Source organism: Salvelinus alpinus, chromosome 1 (genome assembly GCF_045679555.1).
Source record: "Salvelinus alpinus chromosome 1, SLU_Salpinus.1, whole genome shotgun sequence".
Taxonomy (NCBI): domain Eukaryota; kingdom Metazoa; phylum Chordata; class Actinopteri; order Salmoniformes; family Salmonidae; genus Salvelinus; species Salvelinus alpinus.
The window spans coordinates 45,540,567-45,565,719 of NC_092086.1; the positions used below are offsets into that span (position 1 = coordinate 45,540,567).

The following is a 25,153-nucleotide window of genomic DNA, read 5'->3' on the forward strand; positions in this document are numbered from 1 at the left end:
AAAAGTGTTAAACAAATCAAAATATATTTAATATTTGAGATTCTTTCAAAGTAGCCACCCTTTGCCCTGATGACAGCTTTGCACACTCTTGGCGTTCTCTCAACCAGCTTCACCTGTGGAAAAAAAGAACAGACGAAAATCCGGTGTTTCTATGTAATGCACTGACCAGCTGGCAAGTGTCTTCACTGACAATTTCAACCTATCCCTGACCTGGTCTGTCATACCAACTTGTTTCAAGCTCACCACCATCGTCCTCGTGCCCAAGAACGCCAAGGTAAGCTGCCTAAATGACTATCACCCGGTAGAACTCACATGTAAAGCCATGAAATACTTAGCAAGGCAGGTCATGGCTAACATCAACAACATCACCCCAGAACACCCTGGACCCAATCCAATTCGCAAACCAGCCCAACAGATCCACAGATGACGCAATCTGTATTGCACTCCACACTGCCCTCACCCACCTGGACTAAAGGAACACCTATGTAAGAATGCTATTCACTGACTACAGCTCAGCATTCAACACCCATAGTGCCGTCCAAGCTCATCACATAGTTCAGGGCCCTGGGATTGAACACCTCCCTCTGCAACTGGATTCTGGACTTCCTGACGGGCTGCCGTCAGGCCGTGAGGGTCGGCAACAACACATCCGCCATGCTGACCATCAACACGGGGGCCAGTCAGGCCGTGAGGGTCGGCAACAACACATCCGCCATGCTGACCATCAACACGGGGGCCAGTCAGGCCGTGAGGCTAGGCAACAACACATCCGCCATGCTGACCATCAACACGGGGGCCAGTCAGGCCGTGAGGCTAGGCAACAACACATCCGCCATGCTGACCATCAACACGGGGGCCAGTCAGGCCGTGAGGCTAGGCAACAACACATCCGCCATGCTGACCATCAACACGGGGGCCAGTCAGGCCGTGAGGGTCGGCAACAACACATCCGCCATGCTGACCATCAACACGGGGGCCAGTCAGGCCGTGAGGGTCGGCAACAACACATCCGCCATGCTGACCATCAACACGGGGGCCAGTCAGGCCGTGAGGCTAGGCAACAACACATCCGCCATGCTGACCATCAACACGGGGGCCAGTCAGGCCGTGAGGCTAGGCAACAACACATCCGCCATGCTGACCATCAACACGGGGGCCAGTCAGGCCGTGAGGGTCGGCAACAACACATCCGCCATGCTGACCATCAACACGGGGGCCAGTCAGGCCGTGAGGCTAGGCAACAACACATCCGCCATGCTGACCATCAACACGGGGGCCAGTCAGGCCGTGAGGCTAGGCAACAACACATCCGCCATGCTGACCATCAACACGGGGGCCAGTCAGGCCGTGAGGCTAGGCAACAACACATCCGCCATGCTGACCATCAACACGGGGGCCAGTCAGGCCGTGAGGCTAGGCAACAACACATCCGCCATGCTGACCATCAACACGGGGGCCAGTCAGGCCGTGAGGCTAGGCAACAACACATCCGCCATGCTGACCATCAACACGGGGGCCAGTCAGGCCGTGAGGGTCGGCAACAACACATCCGCCATGCTGACCATCAACACGGGGGCCAGTCAGGCCGTGAGGCTAGGCAACAACACATCCGCCATGTTGACCATCAACACGGGGGCCAGTCAGGCCGTGAGGCTAGGCAACAACACATCCGCCATGCTGACCATCAACACGGGGGCCAGTCAGGCCGTGAGGCTAGGCAACAACACATCCGCCATGCTGACCATCAACACGGGGGCCAGTCAGGCCGTGAGGCTAGGCAACAACACATCCGCCATGCTGACCATCAACACGGGGGCCAGTCAGGCCGTGAGGGTAGGCAACAACACATCCGCCATGCTGACCATCAACACGGGGGCCAGTCAGGCCCTGAGGGTAGGCAACAACACATCCGCCATGCTGACCATCAACACGGGGGCCCGTCAGGCCGTGAGGCTAGGCAACAACACATCCGCCATGCTGACCATCAACACGGGGGCCAGTCACGCCGTGAGGCTAGGCAACAACACATCCGCCATGCTGACCATCAACACGGGGGCCAGTCAGGCCGTGAGGCTAGGCAACAACACATCCGCCATGCTGACCATCAACACGGGGGCCAGTCAGGCCGTGAGGGTAGGCAACAACACATCCGCAATGCTGACCATCAACACGGGGGCCAGTCAGGCCGTGAGGCTAGGCAACAACACATCCGCCATGCTGACCATCAACACGGGGGCCAGTCAGGCCGTGAGGGTAGGCAACAACACATCCGCCATGCTGACCATCAACACGGGGGCCAGTCAGGCCGTGAGGCTAGGCAACAACACATCCGCCATGCTGACCATCAACACGGGGGCCAGTCAGGCCGTGAGGCTAGGCAACAACACATCCGCCATGCTGACCATCAACACGGGGGCCAGTCAGGCCGTGAGGCTAGGCAACAACACATCCGCCATGCTGACCATCATCACGGGGGCCAGTCAGGCCGTGAGGCTAGGCAACAACACATCCGCCATGCTGACCATCAACACGGGGGCCAGTCAGGCCGTGAGGGTCGGCAACAACACATCCGCCATGCTGACCATCAACACGGGGGCCAGTCAGGCCGTGAGGCTAGGCAACAACACATCCGCCATGCTGACCATCAACACGGGGGCCAGTCAGGCCGTGAGGCTAGGCAACAACACATCCGCCATGCTGACCATCAACACGGGGGCCAGTCAGGCCGTGAGGCTAGGCAACAACACATCCGCCATGCTGACCATCAACACGGGGGCCAGTCAGGCCGTGAGGCTAGGCAACAACACATCCGCCATGCTGACCATCAACACGGGGGCCAGTCAGGCCGTGAGGCTAGGCAACAACACATCCGCCATGCTGACCATCAACACGGGGGCCAGTCAGGCCGTGAGGGTCGGCAACAACACATCCGCCATGCTGACCATCAACACGGGGGCCAGTCAGGCCGTGAGGCTAGGCAACAACACATCCGCCATGTTGACCATCAACACGGGGGCCAGTCAGGCCGTGAGGCTAGGCAACAACACATCCGCCATGCTGACCATCAACACGGGGGCCAGTCAGGCCGTGAGGCTAGGCAACAACACATCCGCCATGCTGACCATCAACACGGGGGCCAGTCAGGCCGTGAGGCTAGGCAACAACACATCCGCCATGCTGACCATCAACACGGGGGCCAGTCAGGCCGTGAGGGTAGGCAACAACACATCCGCCATGCTGACCATCAACACGGGGGCCAGTCAGGCCCTGAGGGTAGGCAACAACACATCCGCCATGCTGACCATCAACACGGGGGCCCGTCAGGCCGTGAGGCTAGGCAACAACACATCCGCCATGCTGACCATCAACACGGGGGCCAGTCACGCCGTGAGGCTAGGCAACAACACATCCGCCATGCTGACCATCAACACGGGGGCCAGTCAGGCCGTGAGGCTAGGCAACAACACATCCGCCATGCTGACCATCAACACGGGGGCCAGTCAGGCCGTGAGGGTAGGCAACAACACATCCGCCATGCTGACCATCAACACGGGGGCCAGTCAGGCCGTGAGGCTAGGCAACAACACATCCGCCATGCTGACCATCAACACGGGGGCCAGTCAGGCCGTGAGGGTAGGCAACAACACATCCGCCATGCTGACCATCAACACGGGGGCCAGTCAGGCCGTGAGGCTAGGCAACAACACATCCGCCATGCTGACCATCAACACGGGGGCCAGTCAGGCCGTGAGGCTAGGCAACAACACATCCGCCATGCTGACCATCAACACGGGGGCCAGTCAGGCCGTGAGGCTAGGCAACAACACATCCGCCATGCTGACCATCAACACGGGGGCCAGTCAGGCCGTGAGGGTCGGCAACAACACATCCGCCATGCTGACCATCAACACGGGGGCCAGTCAGGCCGTGAGGCTAGGCAACAACACATCCGCCATGCTGACCATCAACACGGGGGCCAGTCAGGCCGTGAGGGTAGGCAACAACACATCCGCCATGCTGACCATCAACACGGGGGCCAGTCAGGCCCTGAGGGTCGGCAACAACACATCCGCCATGCTGACCATCAACACGGGGGCCAGTCAGGCCGTGAGGGTCGGCAACAACACATCCGCCATGCTGACCATCAACACGGGGGCCCGTCAGGCCGTGAGGGTCGGCAACAACACATCCGCCATGCTGACCATCAACACGGGGGCCAGTCAGGCCGTGAGGGTAGGCAACAACACATCCGCCATGCTGACCATCAACACGGGGGCCAGTCAGGCCGTGAGGGTAGGCAACAACACATCCGCCATGCTGACCATCAACACGGGGGCCAGTCAGGCCGTGAGGGTCGGCAACAACACATCCGCCATGCTGACCATCAACACGGGGGCCAGTCAGGCCGTGAGGGTCGGCAACAACACATCCGCCATGCTGACCATCAACACGGGGGCCAGTCAGGCCGTGAGGGTAGGCAACAACACATCCGCCATGCTGACCATCAACACGGGGGCCCGTCAGGCCGTGAGGGTAGGCAACAACACATCCGCCATGCTGACCATCAACACGGGGGCCAGTCAGGCCGTGAGGCTAGGCAACAACACATCCGCCATGCTGACCATCAACACGGGGAACCATCGGGGGTGCCGAGGACACCCTAACCACAGTGGCCACCATGAAGCCCGAGAGGCTGACCTTCTCTGGAAGTTGCTGTAGCCCTGCTTGGGATCTTCAGCCTATATTGACTGTTGGTTGAGACGCCGGCCCGTTAGGGTAGGCTGTGTCAGGGTGGGGCCCGTTAGGGTAGGCTGTGTCAGGGTGGGGCCCGTTAGGGTAGGGTGTGTCAGGGTGGGGCCCGTTAGGGTAGGGTGTGTCAGGGTGGGGCCCGTTAGGGTAGGCTGTGTCAGGGTGGGGCCCGTTAGGGTAGGGTGTGTCAGGGTGGGGCCCGTTAGGGTAGGCTGTGTCAGGGTGGGGCCCGTTAGGGTAGGCTGTGTCAGGGTGGGGCCCGTTAGGGTAGGCTGTGTCAGGGTGGGGCCCGTTAGGGTAGGCTGTGTCAGGGTGGGGCCCGTTAGGGTAGGCTGTGTCAGGGTGGGGCCCGTTAGGGTAGGGTGTGTCAGGGTGGGGCCCGTTAGGGTAGGGTGTGTCAGGGGCCTAATTGGAGGTAATAATGATTTGAGTTTCGAATTTATTGAGGTGCATGAATACACCACACCACAGGATTGATTTGATGGCTGTTTTAAAACGATTTTCCTGCAATTCTACGTAGTAATGATTTACGTTCACTAATTGGTCATTAGCGCTTTAGAAGCCCCAGCCCTTCCTGTTCTCAACATTTAGAGTCCATCATTAGCGCTTTAGAAGCCCCAGCCCTTCCTGTTTTCAACATTTAGAGTCCATCATTAGTGCTTTAGAAGCCACAGCCCTTCCTGTTTTCAACATTTAGAGTCCATCATTAGCGCTTTAGAAGCCCCAGCCCTTCCTGTTTTCAACATTTAGAGTCCATCATTAGCGCTTTAGAAGCCACAGCCCTTCCTGTTTTCAACATTTAGAGTCCATCATTAGCTCTTTAGAAGCCCCAGCCCTTCCTGGTTTCAACATTTAGAGTCCATCATTAGCACTTTAGAAGCCCTAGCCCTTCCTGTTTTCAACATTTAGAGTCCATCATTAGCGCTTTAGAAGCCACAGTCCTTCCTGTTTTCAACATTTAGAGTCCATCATTAGTGCTTTAGAAGCCACAGCCCTTCCTGTTTTCAACATTTAGAGTCCATCATTAGCTCTTTAGAAGCCCCAGCCCTTCCTGGTTTCAACATTTAGAGTCCATCATTAGCACTTTAGAAGCCCTAGCCCTTCCTGTTTTCAACATTTAGAGTCCATCATTAGCGCTTTAGAAGCCCCAGCCCTTCCTGGTTTCAACATTTAGAGTCCATCATTAGCACTTTAGAAGCCCTAGCCCTTCCTGTTTTCAACATTTAGAGTCCATCATTAGCGCTTTAGAAGCCACAGCCCTTCCTGTTTTCAACATTTAGAGTCCATCATTAGCGCTTTAGAAGCCCCAGCCCTTCCTGTTTTCAACATTTAGAGTCCATCATTAGCTCTTTAGAAGCCCCAGCCCTTCCTGTTTTCAACATTTAGAGTCCATCATTAGCGCTTTAGAAGCCACAGACCTTCCTGTTTTCAACATTTAGAGTCCATCATTAGCTCTTTAGAAGCCCCAGCCCTTCCTGGTTTCAACATTTAGAGTCCATCATTAGCTCTTTAGAAGCCCCAGCCCTTCCTGTTTTCAACATTTAGAGTCTATCATTAGCGCTTTAGAAGCCCCAGCCCTTCCTGTTTTCAACATTTAGAGTCCATCATTAGCTCTTTAGAAGCCCCAGCCCTTCCTGGTTTCAACATTTAGAGTCCATCATTAGCTCTTTAGAAGCCCCAGCCCTTCCTGTTTTCAACATTTAGAGTCTATCATTAGCGCTTTAGAAGCCACAGCCCTTCCTGTTTTCAACATTTAGAGTCCATCATTAGCTCTTTAGAAGCCCCAGCCCTTCCTGGTTTCAACATTTAGAGTCCATCATTAGCACTTTAGAAGCCCTAGCCCTTCCTGTTTTCAACATTTAGAGTCCATCATTAGCGCTTTAGAAGCCACAGCCTTTCCTGTTTTCAACATTTAGAGCCCATCATTAGCGCTTTAGAAGCCCCAGCCCTTCCTGTTTTCAACATTTAGAGTCCATCATTAGCTCTTTAGAAGCCCCAGCCCTTCCTGGTTTCAACATTTAGAGTCCATCATTAGCGCTTTAGAAGCCACAGCCCTTCCTGTTTTCAACATTTAGAGTCCATCATTAGCGCTTTAGAAGCCCCAGCCCTTCCTGTTTTCAACATTTAGAGTCCATCATTAGCTCTTTAGAAGCCCCGGCCCTTCCTGTTTTCAACATTTAGAGTCCATCATTAGCTCTTTAGAAGCCACAGCCCTTCCTGTTTTCAACATTTAGAGTCCATCATTAGCACTTTAGAAGCCCCAGCCCTTCCTGTTTTCAACATTTAGAGTCCATCATTAGCACTTTAGAAGCCACAGCCCTTCCTGTTTTCAACATTTAGAGTCCATCATTAGCGCTTTAGAAGCCACAGCCCTTCCTGTTTTCAACATTTAGAGTCCATCATTAGCGCTTTAGAAGCCCCAGCCCTTCCTGTTTTCAACATTTAGAGTCCATCATTAGCGCTTTAGAAGCCACAGCCCTTCCTGTTTTCAACATTTAGAGTCCATCATTAGCGCTTTAGAAGCCCCAGCCCTTCCTGTTTTCAACATTTAGAGTCTATCATTAGCGCTTTAGAAGCCCCAGCCCTTCCTGTTTTCAACATTTAGAGTACATCATTAGCGCTTTAGAAGCCCCAGCCCTTCCTGTTTTCAACATTTAGAGTCCATCATTAGCGCTTTAGAAGCCACAGCCCTTCCTGTTTTCAACATTTAGAGTCCATCATTAGCGCTTTAGAAGCCCCAGCCCTTCCTGTTTTCAACATTTAGAGTCCATCATTAGCGCTTTAGAAGCCACAGCCCTTCCTGTTTTCAACATTTAGAGTCCATCATTAGCGCTTTAGAAGCCCCAGCCCTTCCTGTTTTCAACATTTAGAGTCTATCATTAGCGCTTTAGAAGCCCCAGCCCTTCCTGTTTTCAACATTTAGAGTCCATCATTAGCGCTTTAGAAGCCCCAGCCCTTCCTGTTTTCAACATTTAGAGTCCATCATTAGCTCTTTAGAAGCCCCGGCCCTTCCTGTTTTCAACATTTAGAGTCCATCATTAGCGCTTTAGAAGCCACAGCCCTTCCTGTTTTCAACATTTAGAGTCCATCATTAGCGCTTTAGAAGCCCCAGCCCTTCCTGTTTTCAACATTTAGAGTCCATCATTAGCTCTTTAGAAGCCCCGGCCCTTCCTGTTTTCAACATTTAGAGTCCATCATTAGCGCTTTAGAAGCCACAGCCCTTCCTGTTTTCAACATTTAGAGTCCATCATTAGCGCTTTAGAAGCCCCAGCCCTTCCTGTTTTCAACATTTAGAGTCCATCATTAGCGCTTTAGAAGGTTCAGCCCTTCCTGTTTTCAACATTTAGAGTCCATCATTAGTGCTTTAGAAGCCCCAGCCCTTCCTGTTTTCAACATTTATAGTCCATCATTAGTGCTTTAGAAGCCCCAGCCCTTCCTGTTTTCAACATTTAGAGTCCATCATTAGCGCTTTAGAAGCTCCAGCCCTTCCTGTTTTCAACATTTAGAGTCCATCATTAGCGCTTTAGAAACCCCAGCCCTTCCTGTTTTCAACATTTAGAGTCCATCATTAGCGCTTTAGAAGCCACAGCCCTTCCTGTTTTCAACATTTAGAGTCCATCATTAGCGCTTTAGAAGCCCCAGCCCTTCCTGGTTTCAACATTTAGAGTCCATCATTAGTGCTTTAGAAGCCCCAGCCCTTCCTGTTTTCAACATTTAGAGTCTATCATTAGCGCTTTAGAAGCCCCAGCCCTTCCTGTTTTCAACATTTAGAGTCCATCATTAGCGCTTTAGAAGCCCCAGCCCTTCCTGTTTTCAACATTTAGAGTCCATCATTAGCGCTTTAGAAGCCACAGACCTTCCTGTTTTCAACATTTAGAGTCCATCATTAGCTCTTTAGAAGCCCCAGCCCTTCCTGGTTTCAACATTTAGAGTCCATCATTAGCTCTTTAGAAGCCCCAGCCCTTCCTGTTTTCAACATTTAGAGTCTATCATTAGCGCTTTAGAAGCCCCAGCCCTTCCTGTTTTCAACATTTAGAGTCCATCATTAGCTCTTTAGAAGCCCCAGCCCTTCCTGTTTTCAACATTTAGAGTCCATCATTAGCTCTTTAGAAGCCCCAGCCCTTCCTGTTTTCAACATTTAGAGTCTATCATTAGCGCTTTAGAAGCCACAGCCCTTCCTGTTTTCAACATTTAGAGTCCATCATTAGCTCTTTAGAAGCCCCAGCCCTTCCTGGTTTCAACATTTAGAGTCCATCATTAGCACTTTAGAAGCCCTAGCCCTTCCTGTTTTCAACATTTAGAGTCCATCATTAGCGCTTTAGAAGCCACAGCCTTTCCTGTTTTCAACATTTAGAGCCCATCATTAGCGCTTTAGAAGCCCCAGCCCTTCCTGTTTTCAACATTTAGAGTCCATCATTAGCTCTTTAGAAGCCCCAGCCCTTCCTGGTTTCAACATTTAGAGTCCATCATTAGCGCTTTAGAAGCCACAGCCCTTCCTGTTTTCAACATTTAGAGTCCATCATTAGCGCTTTAGAAGCCCCAGCCCTTCCTGTTTTCAACATTTAGAGTCCATCATTAGCTCTTTAGAAGCCCCGGCCCTTCCTGTTTTCAACATTTAGAGTCCATCATAAGCTCTTTAGAAGCCACAGCCCTTCCTGTTTTCAACATTTAGAGTCCATCATTAGCACTTTAGAAGCCCCAGCCCTTCCTGTTTTCAACATTTAGAGTCCATCATTAGCACTTTAGAAGCCACAGCCCTTCCTGTTTTCAACATTTAGAGTCCATCATTAGCGCTTTAGAAGCCACAGCCCTTCCTGTTTTCAACATTTAGAGTCCATCATTAGCGCTTTAGAAGCCCCAGCCCTTCCTGTTTTCAACATTTAGAGTCCATCATTAGCGCTTTAGAAGCCACAGCCCTTCCTGTTTTCAACATTTAGAGTCCATCATTAGCGCTTTAGAAGCCCCAGCCCTTCCTGTTTTCAACATTTAGAGTCTATCATTAGCGCTTTAGAAGCCCCAGCCCTTCCTGTTTTCAACATTTAGAGTACATCATTAGCGCTTTAGAAGCCCCAGCCCTTCCTGTTTTCAACATTTAGAGTCCATCATTAGCGCTTTAGAAGCCACAGCCCTTCCTGTTTTCAACATTTAGAGTCCATCATTAGCGCTTTAGAAGCCCCAGCCCTTCCTGTTTTCAACATTTAGAGTCCATCATTAGCGCTTTAGAAGCCACAGCCCTTCCTGTTTTCAACATTTAGAGTCCATCATTAGCGCTTTAGAAGCCCCAGCCCTTCCTGTTTTCAACATTTAGAGTCTATCATTAGCGCTTTAGAAGCCCCAGCCCTTCCTGTTTTCAACATTTAGAGTCCATCATTAGCGCTTTAGAAGCCCCAGCCCTTCCTGTTTTCAACATTTAGAGTCCATCATTAGCTCTTTAGAAGCCCCGGCCCTTCCTGTTTTCAACATTTAGAGTCCATCATTAGCGCTTTAGAAGCCACAGCCCTTCCTGTTTTCAACATTTAGAGTCCATCATTAGCGCTTTAGAAGCCCCAGCCCTTCCTGTTTTCAACATTTAGAGTCCATCATTAGCTCTTTAGAAGCCCCGGCCCTTCCTGTTTTCAACATTTAGAGTCCATCATTAGCGCTTTAGAAGCCACAGCCCTTCCTGTTTTCAACATTTAGAGTCCATCATTAGCGCTTTAGAAGCCCCAGCCCTTCCTGTTTTCAACATTTAGAGTCCATCATTAGCGCTTTAGAAGGTTCAGCCCTTCCTGTTTTCAACATTTAGAGTCCATCATTAGTGCTTTAGAAGCCCCAGCCCTTCCTGTTTTCAACATTTATAGTCCATCATTAGTGCTTTAGAAGCCCCAGCCCTTCCTGTTTTCAACGTTTAGAGTCCATCATTAGCGCTTTAGAAGCTCCAGCCCTTCCTGTTTTCAACATTTAGAGTCCATCATTAGCGCTTTAGAAACCCCAGCCCTTCCTGTTTTCAACATTTAGAGTCCATCATTAGTGCTTTAGAAGCCCCAGCCCTTCCTGTTTTCAACATTTAGACTCCATCATTAGCGCTTTAGAAGCCACAGCCCTTCTGTTTTCAACATTTAGAGTCCATCATTAGCGCTTTAGAAGCCCCAGCCCTTCCTGTTTTCAACATTTAGAGTCCATCATTAGCGCTTTAGAATCCACAGCCCTTCCTGTTTTCAACATTTATAGTCCATCATTAGCACTTTAGAAGCCCCAGCCCTTCCTGTTTTCAACATTTAGAGTCCATCATTAGCGCTTTAGAAGCCCCAGCCCTTCCTGTTTTCAACATTTAGAGTCCATCATTAGCGCTTTAGAAGCCCCAGCCCTTCCTGTTTTCAACATTTAGAGTCCATCATTAGCGCTTTAGAAGCCACAGCCCTTCCTGTTTTCAACATTTAGAGTCCATCATTAGCGCTTTAGAAGCCCCAGCCCTTCCTGTTTTCAACATTTAGAGTCCATCATTAGTGCTTTAGAAGCCCCAGCCCTTCCTGTTTTCAACATTTAGAGTCTATCATTAGCGCTTTAGAAGCCCCAGCCCTTCCTGTTTTCAACATTTAGAGTCCATCATTAGCGCTTTAGAAGCCCCAGCCCTTCCTGTTTTCAACATTTAGAGTCCATCATTAGCGCTTTAGAAGCCCCAGCCCTTCCTGTTTTCAACATTTAGACTCCATCATTAGCGCTTTAGAAACCCCAGCCCTTCCTGTTTTCAACATTTAGAGTCCATCATTAGCGCTTTAGAAGCCCCAGCCCTTCCTGTTTTCAACATTTAGAGTCCTTCATTAGCGCTTTAGAAGCCCCAGCCCTTCCTGTTTTCAACATTTAGATTTCATCATTAGCACTTTAGAAGCCCCAGCCCTTCCTGTTTTCAACATTTAGAGTCCATCATTAGCGCTTTAGAATCCACAGCCCTTCCTGTTTTCAACATTTAGAGTCCATCATTAGTGCTTTAGAAGCCCCAGCCCTTCCTGTTTTCAACATTTAGATTTCATCATTAGCACTTTAGAAGCCCCAGCCCTTCCTGTTTTCAACATTTAGAGTCCATCATTAGCGCTTTAGAATCCACAGCCCTTCCTGTTTTCAACATTTAGAGTCCATCATTAGCGCTTTAGAAGCCCCAGCCCTTCCTGTTTTCAACATTTAGAGTCCAACATTAGCGCTTTAGAAGCCCCAGCCCTTCCTGTTTTCAACATTTAGAGTCCATCATTAGTGCTTTAGAAGCCCCAGCCCTTCCTGTTTCAACATTTAGAGTCCATCATTAGCGCTTTAGAAGCCCCAGCCCTTCCTGTTTCAACATTTAGAGTCCATCAATAGCGCTTTAGAAGCCCCAGCCCTTCCTGTTTTCAACATTTAGAGTCCATCATTAGCGCTTTAGAAGCCCCAGCCCTTCCTGTTTCAACATTTAGAGTCCATCATTAGCGCTTTAGAAGCCCCAGCCCTTCCTGTTTCAACATTTAGAGTCCATCAATAGCGCTTTAGAAGCCCCAGCCCTTCCTGTTTTCAACATTTAGAGTCCATCATTAGCGCTTTAGAAGCCCCAGCCCTTCCTGTTTTCAACATTTAGAGTCCATCATTAGTGCTTTAGAAGCCCCAGCCCTTCCTGTTTTCAACATTTAGAGTCTATCATTAGCGCTTTAGAAGCCACAGCCCTTCCTGTTTTCAACATTTAGAGTCCATCATTAGCGCTTTAGAAGCCCCAGCCCTTCCTGTTTTCAACATTTAGAGTCCATCATTAGCGCTTTAGAAGCCCCAGCCCTTCCTGTTTTCAACATTTAGACTCCATCATTAGCGCTTTAGAAGCCCCAGCCCTTCCTGTTTTCAACATTTAGAGTCTATCATTAGCGCTTTAGAAGCCCCAGCCCTGCCTGTTTTCAACATTTAGAGTCCATCATTAGTGCTTTAGAAGGTTCAGCCCTTCCTGTTTTCAACATTTAGAGTCCATCATTAGCGCTTTAGAATCCCCAGCCCTTCCTGTTTTCAACATTTAGACTCCATCATTAGCGCTTTAGAAGCCCCAGCCCTTCCTGTTTTCAACATTTAGAGTCTATCATTAGCGCTTTAGAAGCCCCAGCCCTTCCTGTTTTCAACATTTAGAGTCCATCATTAGTGCTTTAGAAGGTTCAGCCCTTCCTGTTTTCAACATTTAGAGTCCATCATTAGTGCTTTAGAAGCCCCAGCCCTTCCTGTTTTCAACATTTAGAGTCCATCATTAGCGCTTTAGAAGCCCCAGCCCTTCCTGTTTTCAACATTTAGAGTCCATCATTAGTGTTTTAGAATCCCCAGCCCTTCCTGTTTTCAACATTTAGAGTCCATCATTAGCTCTTTAGAAGCCCCAGCCCTTCCTGTTTTCAACATTTAGAGTCCATCATTAGCGCTTTAGAAGCCCCAGCCCTTCCTGTTTTCAACATTTAGAATCCATCATTAGCGCTTTAGAAGCCCCAGCCCTTCCTGTTTTCAACATTTAGAGTCCATCATTAGCGCTTTAGAAGCACCAGCCCTTCCTGTTTTCAACATTTAGAGTCCATCATTAGCACTTTAGAAGCCCCAGCCCTTCCTGTTTTCAACATTTAGAGTCCATCATTAGTGCTTTAGAAGCCCCAGCCCTTCCTGTTTTCAACATTTAGAGTCCATCATTAGTGCTATAGAAGCCCCAGCCCTTCCTGTTTTCAACATTTAGAGTCCATCATTAGCGCTTTAGAAGCCCCAGCCCTTCCTGTTTTCAACATTTATAGTCCATCATTAGCGCTTTAGAAGCCCCAGCCCTTCCTGTTTTCAACATTTAGAGTCCATCATTAGCGCTTTAGAAGCCCCAGCCCTTCCTGTTTTCAACATTTAGAGTCCATCATTAGCGCTTTAGAAGCCCCAGCCCTTCCTGTTTTCAACATTTAGAGTCCATCATTAGCGCTTTAGAAGCCCCAGCCCTTCCTGTTTTCAACATTTAGAGTCCATCAATAGCGCTTTAGAAGCCCCAGCCCTTCCTGTTTTCAACATTTAGAGTCCATCATTAGCGCTTTAGAAGCCCCAGCCCTTCCTGTTTTCAACATTTAGAGTCCATCATTAGTGCTTTAGAAGCCCCAGCCCTTCCTGTTTTCAACATTTAGAGTCCATCATTAGCGCTTTAGAAGCCCCAGCCCTTCCTGTTTTCAACATTTAGACTCCATCATTAGCGCTTTAGAAACCCCAGCCCTTCCTGTTTTCAACATTTAGAGTCCATCATTAGCGCTTTAGAAGCCCCAGCCCTTCCTGTTTTCAACATTTAGAGTCCTTCATTAGCGCTTTAGAAGCCCCAGCCCTTCCTGTTTTCAACATTTAGATTTCATCATTAGCACTTTAGAAGCCCCAGCCCTTCCTGTTTTCAACATTTAGAGTCCATCATTAGCGCTTTAGAATCCACAGCCCTTCCTGTTTTCAACATTTAGAGTCCATCATTAGTGCTTTAGAAGCCCCAGCCCTTCCTGTTTTCAACATTTAGATTTCATCATTAGCACTTTAGAAGCCCCAGCCCTTCCTGTTTTCAACATTTAGAGTCCATCATTAGCGCTTTAGAATCCACAGCCCTTCCTGTTTTCAACATTTAGAGTCCATCATTAGCGCTTTAGAAGCCCCAGCCCTTCCTGTTTTCAACATTTAGAGTCCAACATTAGCGCTTTAGAAGCCCCAGCCCTTCCTGTTTTCAACATTTAGAGTCCATCATTAGTGCTTTAGAAGCCCCAGCCCTTCCTGTTTCAACATTTAGAGTCCATCATTAGCGCTTTAGAAGCCCCAGCCCTTCCTGTTTCAACATTTAGAGTCCATCAATAGCGCTTTAGAAGCCCCAGCCCTTCCTGTTTTCAACATTTAGAGTCCATCATTAGCGCTTTAGAAGCCCCAGCCCTTCCTGTTTCAACATTTAGAGTCCATCATTAGCGCTTTAGAAGCCCCAGCCCTTCCTGTTTCAACATTTAGAGTCCATCAATAGCGCTTTAGAAGCCCCAGCCCTTCCTGTTTTCAACATTTAGAGTCCATCATTAGCGCTTTAGAAGCCCCAGCCCTTCCTGTTTTCAACATTTAGAGTCCATCATTAGTGCTTTAGAAGCCCCAGCCCTTCCTGTTTTCAACATTTAGAGTCTATCATTAGCGCTTTAGAAGCCACAGCCCTTCCTGTTTTCAACATTTAGAGTCCATCATTAGCGCTTTAGAAGCCCCAGCCCTTCCTGTTTTCAACATTTAGAGTCCATCATTAGTGCTTTAGAAGCCCCAGCCCTTCCTGTTTTCAACATTTAGAGTCCATCATTAGCGCTTTAGAAGCCCCAGCCCTTCCTGTTTTCAACATTTAGACTCCATCATTAGCGCTTTAGAAACCCCAGCCCTTCCTGTTTTCAACATTTAGAGTCCATCATTAGCGCTTTAGAAGCCCCAGCCCTTCCTGTTTTCAACATTTAGAGTCCTTCATTAGCGCTTTAGAAGCCCCAGCCCTTCCTGTTTTCAACATTTAGATTTCATCATTAGCACTTTAGAAGCCCCAGCCCTTCCTGTTTTCAACATTTAGAGTCCATCATTAGCGCTTTAGAATCCACAGCCCTTCCTGTTTTCAACATTTAGAGTCCATCATTAGTGCTTTAGAAGCCCCAGCCCTTCCTGTTTTCAACATTTAGATTTCATCATTAGCACTTTAGAAGCCCCAGCCCTTCCTGTTTTCAACATTTAGAGTCCATCATTAGCGCTTTAGAATCCACAGCCCTTCCTGTTTTCAACATTTAGGGTCCATCATTAGCGCTTTAGAAGCCCCAGCCCTTCCTGTTTTCAACATTTAGAGTCCAACATTAGCGCTTTAGAAGCCCCAGCCCTTCCTGTTTTCAACATTTAGAGTCCATCATTAGTGCTTTAGAAGCCCCAGCCCTTCCTATTTCAACATTTAGAGTCCACCATTAGCGCTTTAGAAGCCCCAGCCCTTCCTGTTTCAACATTTAGAGTCCATCAATAGCGCTTTAGAAGCCCCAGCCCTTCCTGTTTTCAACATTTAGAGTCCATCATTAGCGCTTTAGAAGCCCCAGCCCTTCCTGTTTCAACATTTAGAGTCCATCATTAGCGCTTTAGAAGCCCCAGCCCTTCCTGTTTCAACATTTAGAGTCCATCAATAGCGCTTTAGAAGCCCCAGCCCTTCCTGTTTTCAACATTTAGAGTCCATCATTAGCGCTTTAGAAGCCCCAGCCCTTCCTGTTTTCAACATTTAGAGTCCATCATTAGTGCTTTAGAAGCCCCAGCCCTTCCTGTTTTCAACATTTAGAGTCTATCATTAGCGCTTTAGAAGCCACAGCCCTTCCTGTTTTCAACATTTAGAGTCCATCATTAGCGCTTTAGAAGCCCCAGCCCTTCCTGTTTTCAACATTTAGAGTCCATCATTAGCGCTTTAGAAGCCCCAGCCCTTCCTGTTTTCAACATTTAGAATCCATCATTAGCGCTTTAGAAGCCCCAGCCCTTCCTGTTTTCAACATTTAGAGTCTATCATTAGCGCTTTAGAAGCCCCAGCCCTTCCTGTTTTCAACATTTAGAGTCCATCATTAGTGCTTTAGAAGGTTCAGCCCTTCCTGTTTTCAACATTTAGAGTCCATCATTAGCGCTTTAGAATCCCCAGCCCTTCCTGTTTTCAACATTTAGACTCCATCATTAGCGCTTTAGAAGCCCCAGCCCTTCCTGTTCTCAACATTTAGAGTCTATCATTAGCGCTTTAGAAGCCCCAGCCCTTCCTGTTTTCAACATTTAGAGTCCATCATTAGTGCTTTAGAAGGTTCAGCCCTTCCTGTTTTCAACATTTAGAGTCCATCATTAGTGCTTTAGAAGCCCCAGCCCTTCCTGTTTTCAACATTTAGAGTCCATCATTAGCGCTTTAGAAGCCCCAGCCCTTCCTGTTTTCAACATTTAGAGTCCATCATTAGTGTTTTAGAATCCCCAGCCCTTCCTGTTTTCAACATTTAGAGTCCATCATTAGCTCTTTAGAAGCCCCAGCCCTTCCTGTTTTCAACATTTAGAGTCCATCATTAGCGCTTTAGAAGCCCCAGCCCTTCCTGTTTTCAACATTTAGAATCCATCATTAGCGCTTTAGAAGCCCCAGCCCTTCCTGTTTTCAACATTTAGAGTCCATCATTAGCGCTTTAGAAGCACTAGCCCTTCCTGTTTTCAACATTTAGAGTCCATCATTAGCGCTTTAGAAGCCCCAGCCCTTCCTGTTTTCAACATTTAGAGTCTCTCATTAGTGCTTTAGAAGCCCCAGCCCTTCCTGTTTTCAACATTTAGAGTCCATCATTAGTGCTTTAGAAGCCCCAGCCCTTCCTGTTTTCAACATTTAGAGTCCATCATTAGCGCTTTAGAAGCCCCAGCCCTTCCTGTTTTCAACATTTATAGTCCATCATTAGCGCTTTAGAAGCCCCAGCCCTTCCTGTTTTCAACATTTAGAGTCCATCATTAGCGCTTTAGAAGCCCCAGCCCTTCCTGTTTTCAACATTTAGAGTCCATCATTAGCGCTTTAGAAGCCCCAGCCCTTCCTGTTTTCAACATTTAGAGTCCATCATTAGCGCTTTAGAAGCCCCAGCCCTTCCTGTTTTCAACATTTAGAGTCCATCAATAGCGCTTTAGAAGCCCCAGCCCTTCCTGTTTTCAACATTTAGAGTCCATCATTAGCGCTTTAGAAGCCCCAGCCCTTCCTGTTTTCAACATTTAGAGTCCATCATTAGTGCTTTAGAAGCCCCAGCCCTTCCTGTTTTCAACATTTAGAGTCTATCATTAGCGCTTTAGAATCCACAGCCCTTCCTGTTTTCAACATTTAGAGTCCATCATTAGCGCTTTAGAAGCCCTAGCCCTTCCTGTTTTCAACATTTAGAGTCCATCATTAGCGCTTTAGAAGCCCCAGCCCTTCCTGTTTTCAACATTTAGACTCCATCATTAGCGCTTTAGAAGCCCCAGCCCTTCCTGTTTTCAACATTTAGAGTCTATCATTAGCGCTTTAGAAGCCCCAGCCCTTCCTGTTTTCAACATTTAGAGTCCATCATTAGTGCTTTAGAAGGTTCAGCCCTTCCTGTTTTCAACATTTAGAGTCCATCATTAGTGCTTTAGAAGCCCCAGCCCTTCCTGTTTTCAACATTTAGAGTCCATCATTAGCGCTTTAGAAGCCCCAGCCCTTCCTGTTTTCAACATTTAGAGTCCATCATTAGTGTTTTAGAATCCCCAGCCCTTCCTGTTTTCAACATTTAGAGTCCATCATTAGCTCTTTAGAAGCCCCAGCCCTTCCTGTTTTCAACATTTAGAGTCCATCATTAGCGCTTTAGAAGCCCCAGCCCTTCCTGTTTTCAACATTTAGAATCCATCATTAGCGCTTTAGAAGCCCCAGCCCTTCCTGTTTTCAACATTTAGAGTCCATCATTAGCGCTTTAGAAGCACCAGCCCTTCCTGTTTTCAACATTTAGAGTCCATCATTAGCGCTTTAGAAGCCCCAGCCCTTCCTGTTTTCAACATTTAGAGTCTATCATTAGTGCTTTAGAAGCCCCAGCCCTTCCTGTTTTCAACATTTAGAGTCCATCATTAGTGCTTTAGAAGCCCCAGCCCTTCCTGTTTTCAACATTTAGAGTCCATCATTAGCGCTTTAGAAGCCCCAGCCCTTCCTGTTTTCAACATTTATAGTCCATCATTAGCGCTTTAGAAGCCCCAGCCCTTCCTGTTTTCAACATTTAGAGTCCATCATTAGCGCTTTAGAAGCCCCAGCCCTTCCTGTTTTCAACATTTAGAGTCCATCATTAGCGCTTTAGAAGCCCCAGCCCTTCCTGTTTTCAACATTTAGAGTCCATCATTAGCGCTTTAGAAGCCCCAGCCCTTCCTGTTTTCAACATTTAGACTCCATCATTAGCGCTTTAGAAACCCCAGCCCTTCCTGTTTTCAACATTTAGAGTCTATCATTAGCGCTTTAGAAGCCCCAGCCCTTCCTGTTTTCAACATTTAGAGTCCATCATTAGCGCTTTAGAAGCCCCAGCCCTTCCTGTTTTCAACATTTAGAGTCTATCATTAGCGCTTTAGAAGCCCCAGCCCTTCCTGTTTTCAACATTTAGAGTCCATCATTAGCGCTTTAGAAGCCCCAGCCCTTCCTGTTTTCAACATTTAGAGTCCATCATTAGTGCTTTAGAAGGTTCAGCCCTTCCTGTTTTCAACATTTAGAGTCTATCATTAGCGCTTTAGAAGGTTCAGCCCTTCCTGTTTTCAACATTTAGAGTCTATCATTAGCGCTTTAGAAGCCCCAGCCCTTCCTGTTTTCAACATTTAGAGTCTATCATTAGTGCTTTAGAAGGTTCAGCCCTTCCTGTTTTCAACAATTAGAGTCTATCATTAGCGCTTTAGAAGCCCCAGCCCTTCCTGTTTTCAACATTTAGAGTCTATCATTAGTGCTTTAGAAGCCCCAGCCCTTCCTGTTTTCAACATTTAGAGTCCATCATTAGCGCTTTAGAAGCCCGAGCCCTTCCTGTTTTCAACATTTAGAGTCCATCATTAGTGTTTTAGAATCCCCAGCCCTTCCTGTTTTCAACATTTAGAGTCCATCATTAGCTCTTTAGAAGCCCCAGCCCTTCCTGTTTTCAACATTTAGAGTCCATCATTAGCGCTTTAGAAGCCCCAGCCCTTCCTGTTTTCAACATTTAGACTCCATCATTAGCGCTTTAGAAGCCCCAGCCCTTCCTGTTTTCAACATTTAGAGTCCATCATTAGCGCTTTAGAAGCCCCAGTCCTTCTTGTCTTCAACATTTAGAGTCCATCATTAGCGCTTTAGAAGCCCCAGCCCTTCCTGTTTTCAACATTTAGAGCCCATCATTAGCGCTTTAGAAGCCCCAGCCCTTCCTGTTTTCAACATTTAGAGTCTATCATTAGTGCTTTAGAAGCCCCAGCCCTTCCTGTTTTCAACATTTAGAGTACATCATTAGTGCTTTAGAAGCCCCAGCCCTTCCTGTTTTCAACATTTAGAGTCTATCATTAGCGCTTTAGAAGCCCCAGCCCTTCCTGTTTTCAACATTTAGAGTCCATCATTAGCGCTTTAGAAGCCCCAGCCCTTCCTGTTTTCAACATTTAGAGTCTATCATTAGCGCTTTAGAAGCCCCAGCCCTTCCTGTTTTCAACATTTAGAGTCCATCATTAGCGCTTTAGAAGCCCCAACCCTTCCTGTTTTCAACATTTAGAGTCCATCATTAGTGCTTTAGAAGGTTCAGCCCTTCCTGTTTTCAACATTTAGAGTCTATCATTAGCGCTTTAGAAGGTTCAGCCCTTCCTGTTTTCAACATTTAGAGTCTATCATTAGCGCTTTAGAAGCCCCAGCCCTTCCTGTTTTCAACATTTAGAGTCTATCATTAGTGCTTTAGAAGGTTCAGCCCTTCCTGTTTTCAACAATTAGAGTCTATCATTAGCGCTTTAGAAGCCCCAGCCCTTCCTGTTTTCAACATTTAGAGTCTATCATTAGTGCTTTAGAAGCCCCAGCCCTTCCTGTTTTCAACATTTAGAGTCCATCATTAGCGCTTTAGAAGCCCGAGCCCTTCCTGTTTTCAACATTTAGAGTCCATCATTAGTGTTTTAGAATCCCCAGCCCTTCCTGTTTTCAACATTTAGAGTCCATCATTAGCTCTTTAGAAGCCCCAGCCCTTCCTGTTTTCAACATTTAGAGTCCATCATTAGCGCTTTAGAAGCCCCAGCCCTTCCTGTTTTCAACATTTAGACTCCATCATTAGCGCTTTAGAAGCCCCAGCCCTTCCTGTTTTCAACATTTAGAGTCCATCATTAGCGCTTTAGAAGCCCCAGTCCTTCTTGTCTTCAACATTTAGAGTCCATCATTAGCGCTTTAGAAGCCCCAGCCCTTCCTGTTTTCAACATTTAGAGCCCATCATTAGCGCTTTAGAAGCCCCAGCCCTTCCTGTTTTCAACATTTAGAGTCTATCATTAGTGCTTTAGAAGCCCCAGCCCTTCCTGTTTTCAACATTTAGAGTACATCATTAGTGCTTTAGAAGCCCCAGCCCTTCCTGTTTTCAACATTTAGAGTCCATCATTAGCGCTTTAGAAGCCCCAGCCCTTCCTGTTTTCAACATTTATAGTCCATCATTAGCGCTTTAGAAGCCCCAGTCCTTCCTGTTTTCAACATTTAGAGTCCATCATTAGCGCTTTAGAAGCCCCAGCCCTTCCTGTTTTCAACATTTAGAGTCCATCATTAGCGCTTTAGAAGCCCCAGCCCTTCCTGTTTTCAACATTTAGAGTCCATCATTAGCGCTTTAGAAGCCACAGCCCTTCCTGTTTTCAACATTTAGAGTCTATCATTAGCGCTTTAGAAGCCCCAGCCCTTCCTGTTTTCAACATTTAGAGTCCATCCTTAGCGCTTTAGAAGCCCCAGCCCTTCCTGTTTTCAACATTTAGAGTCCATCATTAGCGCTTTAGAAGCCCCAGCCCTTCCTGTTTTCAACATTTAGAGTCTATCATTAGCGCTTTAGAAGCCCCAGCCCTTCCTGTTTTCAACATTTATAGTCCATCATTAGCGCTTTAGAAGCCCCAGCCCTTCCTGTTTTCAACATTTAGAGTCTATCAATAGCGCTTTAGAAGCCCCAGCCCTTCCTGTTTTCAACATTTAGAGTCCATCATTAGCGCTTTAGAAGCCCCAGCCCTTCCTGTTTTCAACATTTAGAGTCTATCATTAGTGCTTTAGAAGCCCCAGCCCTTCCTGTTTTCAACATTTAGAGTCCATCATTAGTGCTTTAGAAGCCCCAGCCCTTCCTGTTTTCAACATTTAGAGTCCATCATTAGCGCTTTAGAAGCCCCAGCCCTTCCTGTTTTCAACATTTATAGTCCATCATTAGCGCTTTAGAAGCCCCAGTCCTTCCTGTTTTCAACATTTAGAGTCCATCATTAGCGCTTTAGAAGCCCCAGCCCTTCCTGTTTTCAACATTTAGAGTCCATCATTAGCGCTTTAGAAGCCCCAGCCCTTCCTGTTTTCAACATTTAGAGTCCATCATTAGCGCTTTAGAAGCCACAGCCCTTCCTGTTTTCAACATTTAGAGTCTATCATTAGCGCTTTAGAAGCCCCAGCCCTTCCTGTTTTCAACATTTAGAGTCCATCATTAGCGCTTTAGAAGCCCCAGCCCTTCCTGTTTTCAACATTTAGAGTCCATCATTAGCGCTTTAGAAGCCCCAGCCCTTCCTGTTTTCAACATTTAGAGTCTATCATTAGCGCTTTAGAAGCCCCAGCCCTTCCTGTTTTCAACATTTATAGTCCATCATTAGCGCTTTAGAAGCCCCAGCCCTTCCTGTTTTCAACATTTAGAGTCTATCAATAGCGCTTTAGAAGCCCCAGCCCTTCCTGTTTTCAACATTTAGAGTCCATCATTAGCGCTTTAGAAGCCCCAGCCCTTCCTGTTTTCAACATTTAGAGTCCATCATTAGTGCTTTAGAAGCCCCAGCCCTTCCTGTTTTCAACATTTAGAGTCCATCATTAGCGCTTTAGAAGCCACAGCCCTTCCTGTTTTCAACATTTAGAGTCCTTCATTAGCGCTTTAGAAGCCCCAGCCCTTCCTGTTTTCAACATTTAGATTTCATCATTAGCACTTTAGAAGCCCCAGCCCTTCCTGTTTTCAACATTTAGAGTCCATCATTAGCGCTTTAGAATCCACAGCCCTTTCTGTTTTCAACATTTAGAGTCCATCATTAGTGCTTTAGAAGCCCCAGCCCTTCCTGTTTTCAACATTTAGATTTCATCATTAGCACTTTAGAAGCCCCAGCCCTTCCTGTTTTCAACATTTAGAGTCCATCATTAGCGCTTTAGAATCCACAGCCCTTCCTGTTTTCAACATTTAGAGTCCATCATTAGCGCTTTAGAAGCCCCAGCCCTTCCTGTTTTCAACATTTAGAGTCCAACATTAGCGCTTTAGAAGCCCCAGCCCTTCCTGTTTTCAACATTTAGAGTCCATCATTAGTGCTTTAGAAGCCCCAGCCCTTCCTGTTTCAACATTTAGAGTCCATCATTAGTGCTTTAGAAGCCCCAGCCCTTCCTGTTTCAACATTTAGAGTCCATCAATAGCGCTTTAGAAGCCCCAGCCCTTCCTGTTTTCAACATTTAGAGTCCATCATTAGCGCTTTAGAAGCCCCAGCCCTTCCTGTTTCAACATTTAGAGTCCATCATTAGCGCTTTAGAAGCCCCAGCCCTTCCTGTTTCAACATTTAGAGTCCATCAATAGCGCTTTAGAAGCCCCAGCCCTTCCTGTTTTCAACATTTAGAGTCCATCATTAGCGCTTTAGAAGCCCCAGCCCTTCCTGTTTTCAACATTTAGAGTCCATCATTAGTGCTTTAGAAGCCCCAGCCCTTCCTGTTTTCAACATTTAGAGTCTATCATTAGCGCTTTAGAAGCCACAGCCCTTCCTGTTTTCAACATTTAGAGTCCATCATTAGCGCTTTAGAAGCCCCAGCCCTTCCTGTTTTCAACATTTAGAGTCCATCATTAGCGCTTTAGAAGCCCCAGCCCTTCCTGTTTCAACATTTAGAGTCCATCAATAGCGCTTTAGAAGCCCCAGCCCTTCCTGTTTTCAACATTTAGAGTCCATCATTAGCGCTTTAGAAGCCCCAGCCCTTCCTGTTTCAACATTTAGAGTCCATCATTAGCGCTTTAGAAGCCCCAGCCCTTCCTGTTTCAACATTTAGAGTCCATCAATAGCGCTTTAGAAGCCCCAGCCCTTCCTGTTTTCAACATTTAGAGTCCATCATTAGCGCTTTAGAAGCCCCAGCCCTTCCTGTTTTCAACATTTAGACTCCATCATTAGCGCTTTAGAAGCCCCAGCCCTTCCTGTTTTCAACATTTAGAGTCTATCATTAGCGCTTTAGAAGCCCCAGCCCTTCCTGTTTTCAAAATTTAGAGTCCATCATTAGTGCTTTAGAAGGTTCAGCCCTTCCTGTTTTCAACATTTAGAGTCCATCATTAGCGCTTTAGAATCCCCAGCCCTTCCTGTTTTCCCCATTTAGACTCCATCATTAGCGCTTTAGAAGCCCCAGCCCTTCCTGTTTTCAACATTTAGAGTCTATCATTAGCGCTTTAGAAGCCCCAGCCCTTCCTGTTTTCAACATTTAGAGTCCATCATTAGTGCTTTAGAAGGTTCAGCCCTTCCTGTTTTCAACATTTAGAGTCCATCATTAGTGCTTTAGAAGCCCCAGCCCTTCCTGTTTTCAACATTTAGAGTCCATCATTAGCGCTTTAGAAGCCCCAGCCCTTCCTGTTTTCAACATTTAGAGTCCATCATTAGTGTTTTAGAATCCCCAGCCCTTCCTGTTTTCAACATTTAGAGTCCATCATTAGCTCTTTAGAAGCCCCAGCCCTTCCTGTTTTCAACATTTAGAGTCCATCATTAGCGCTTTAGAAGCCCCAGCCCTTCCTGTTTTCAACATTTAGAATCCATCATTAGCGCTTTAGAAGCCCCAGCCCTTCCTGTTTTCAACATTTAGAGTCCATCATTAGCGCTTTAGAAGCACCAGCCCTTCCTGTTTTCAACATTTAGAGTCCATCATTAGCGCTTTAGAAGCCCCAGCCCTTCCTGTTTTCAACATTTAGAGTCTATCATTAGTGCTTTAGAAGCCCCAGCCCTTCCTGTTTTCAACATTTAGAGTCCATCATTAGTGCTTTAGAAGCCCCAGCCCTTCCTGTTTTCAACATTTAGAGTCCATCATTAGCGCTTTAGAAGCCCCAGCCCTTCCTGTTTTCAACATTTATAGTCCATCATTAGCGCTTTAGAAGCCCCAGCCCTTCCTGTTTTCAACATTTAGAGTCCATCATTAGCGCTTTAGAAGCCCCAGCCCTTCCTGTTTTCAACATTTAGAGTCCATCATTAGCGCTTTAGAAGCCCCAGCCCTTCCTGTTTTCAACATTTAGAGTCCATCATTAGCGCTTTAGAAGCCCCAGCCCTTCCTGTTTTCAACATTTAGAGTCCATCAATAGCGCTTTAGAAGCCCCAGCCCTTCCTGTTTTCAACATTTAGAGTCCATCATTAGCGCTTTAGAAGCCCCAGCCCTTCCTGTTTTCAACATTTAGAGTCCATCATTAGTGCTTTAGAAGCCCCAGCCCTTCCTGTTTTCAACATTTAGAGTCTATCATTAGCGCTTTAGAAGCCACAGCCCTTCCTGTTTTCAACATTTAGAGTCCATCATTAGCGCTTTAGAAGCCCCAGCCCTTCCTGTTTTCAACATTTAGAGTCCATCATTAGCGCTTTAGAAGCCCCAGCCCTTCCTGTTTTCAACATTTAGACTCCATCATTAGCGCTTTAGAAGCCCCAGCCCTTCCTGTTTTCAACATTTAGAGTCTATCATTAGCGCTTTAGAAGCCCCAGCCCTTCCTGTTTTCAACATTTAGAGTCCATCATT

The 25,153-nt window shown here is 47.1% G+C and overlaps 1 protein-coding gene across 1 annotated transcript; it reads left to right on the forward strand.

Moving 5' to 3' along the window:
- The first annotated feature begins 894 nt into the window (after positions 1-894).
- LOC139561623 (outer membrane protein A-like) lies at positions 895-4,719 on the forward strand. Its single transcript, XM_071378884.1, has 7 exons — positions 895-1,047; positions 1,885-2,067; positions 2,485-2,607; positions 2,845-2,967; positions 3,265-3,447; positions 3,985-4,233; positions 4,285-4,719. Exons 1-7 carry the CDS (start codon positions 895-897, stop codon positions 4,717-4,719), a joined length of 1,449 nt encoding a protein of 482 aa, XP_071234985.1.
- The last annotated feature ends 20,434 nt before the right edge of the window (positions 4,720-25,153 follow it).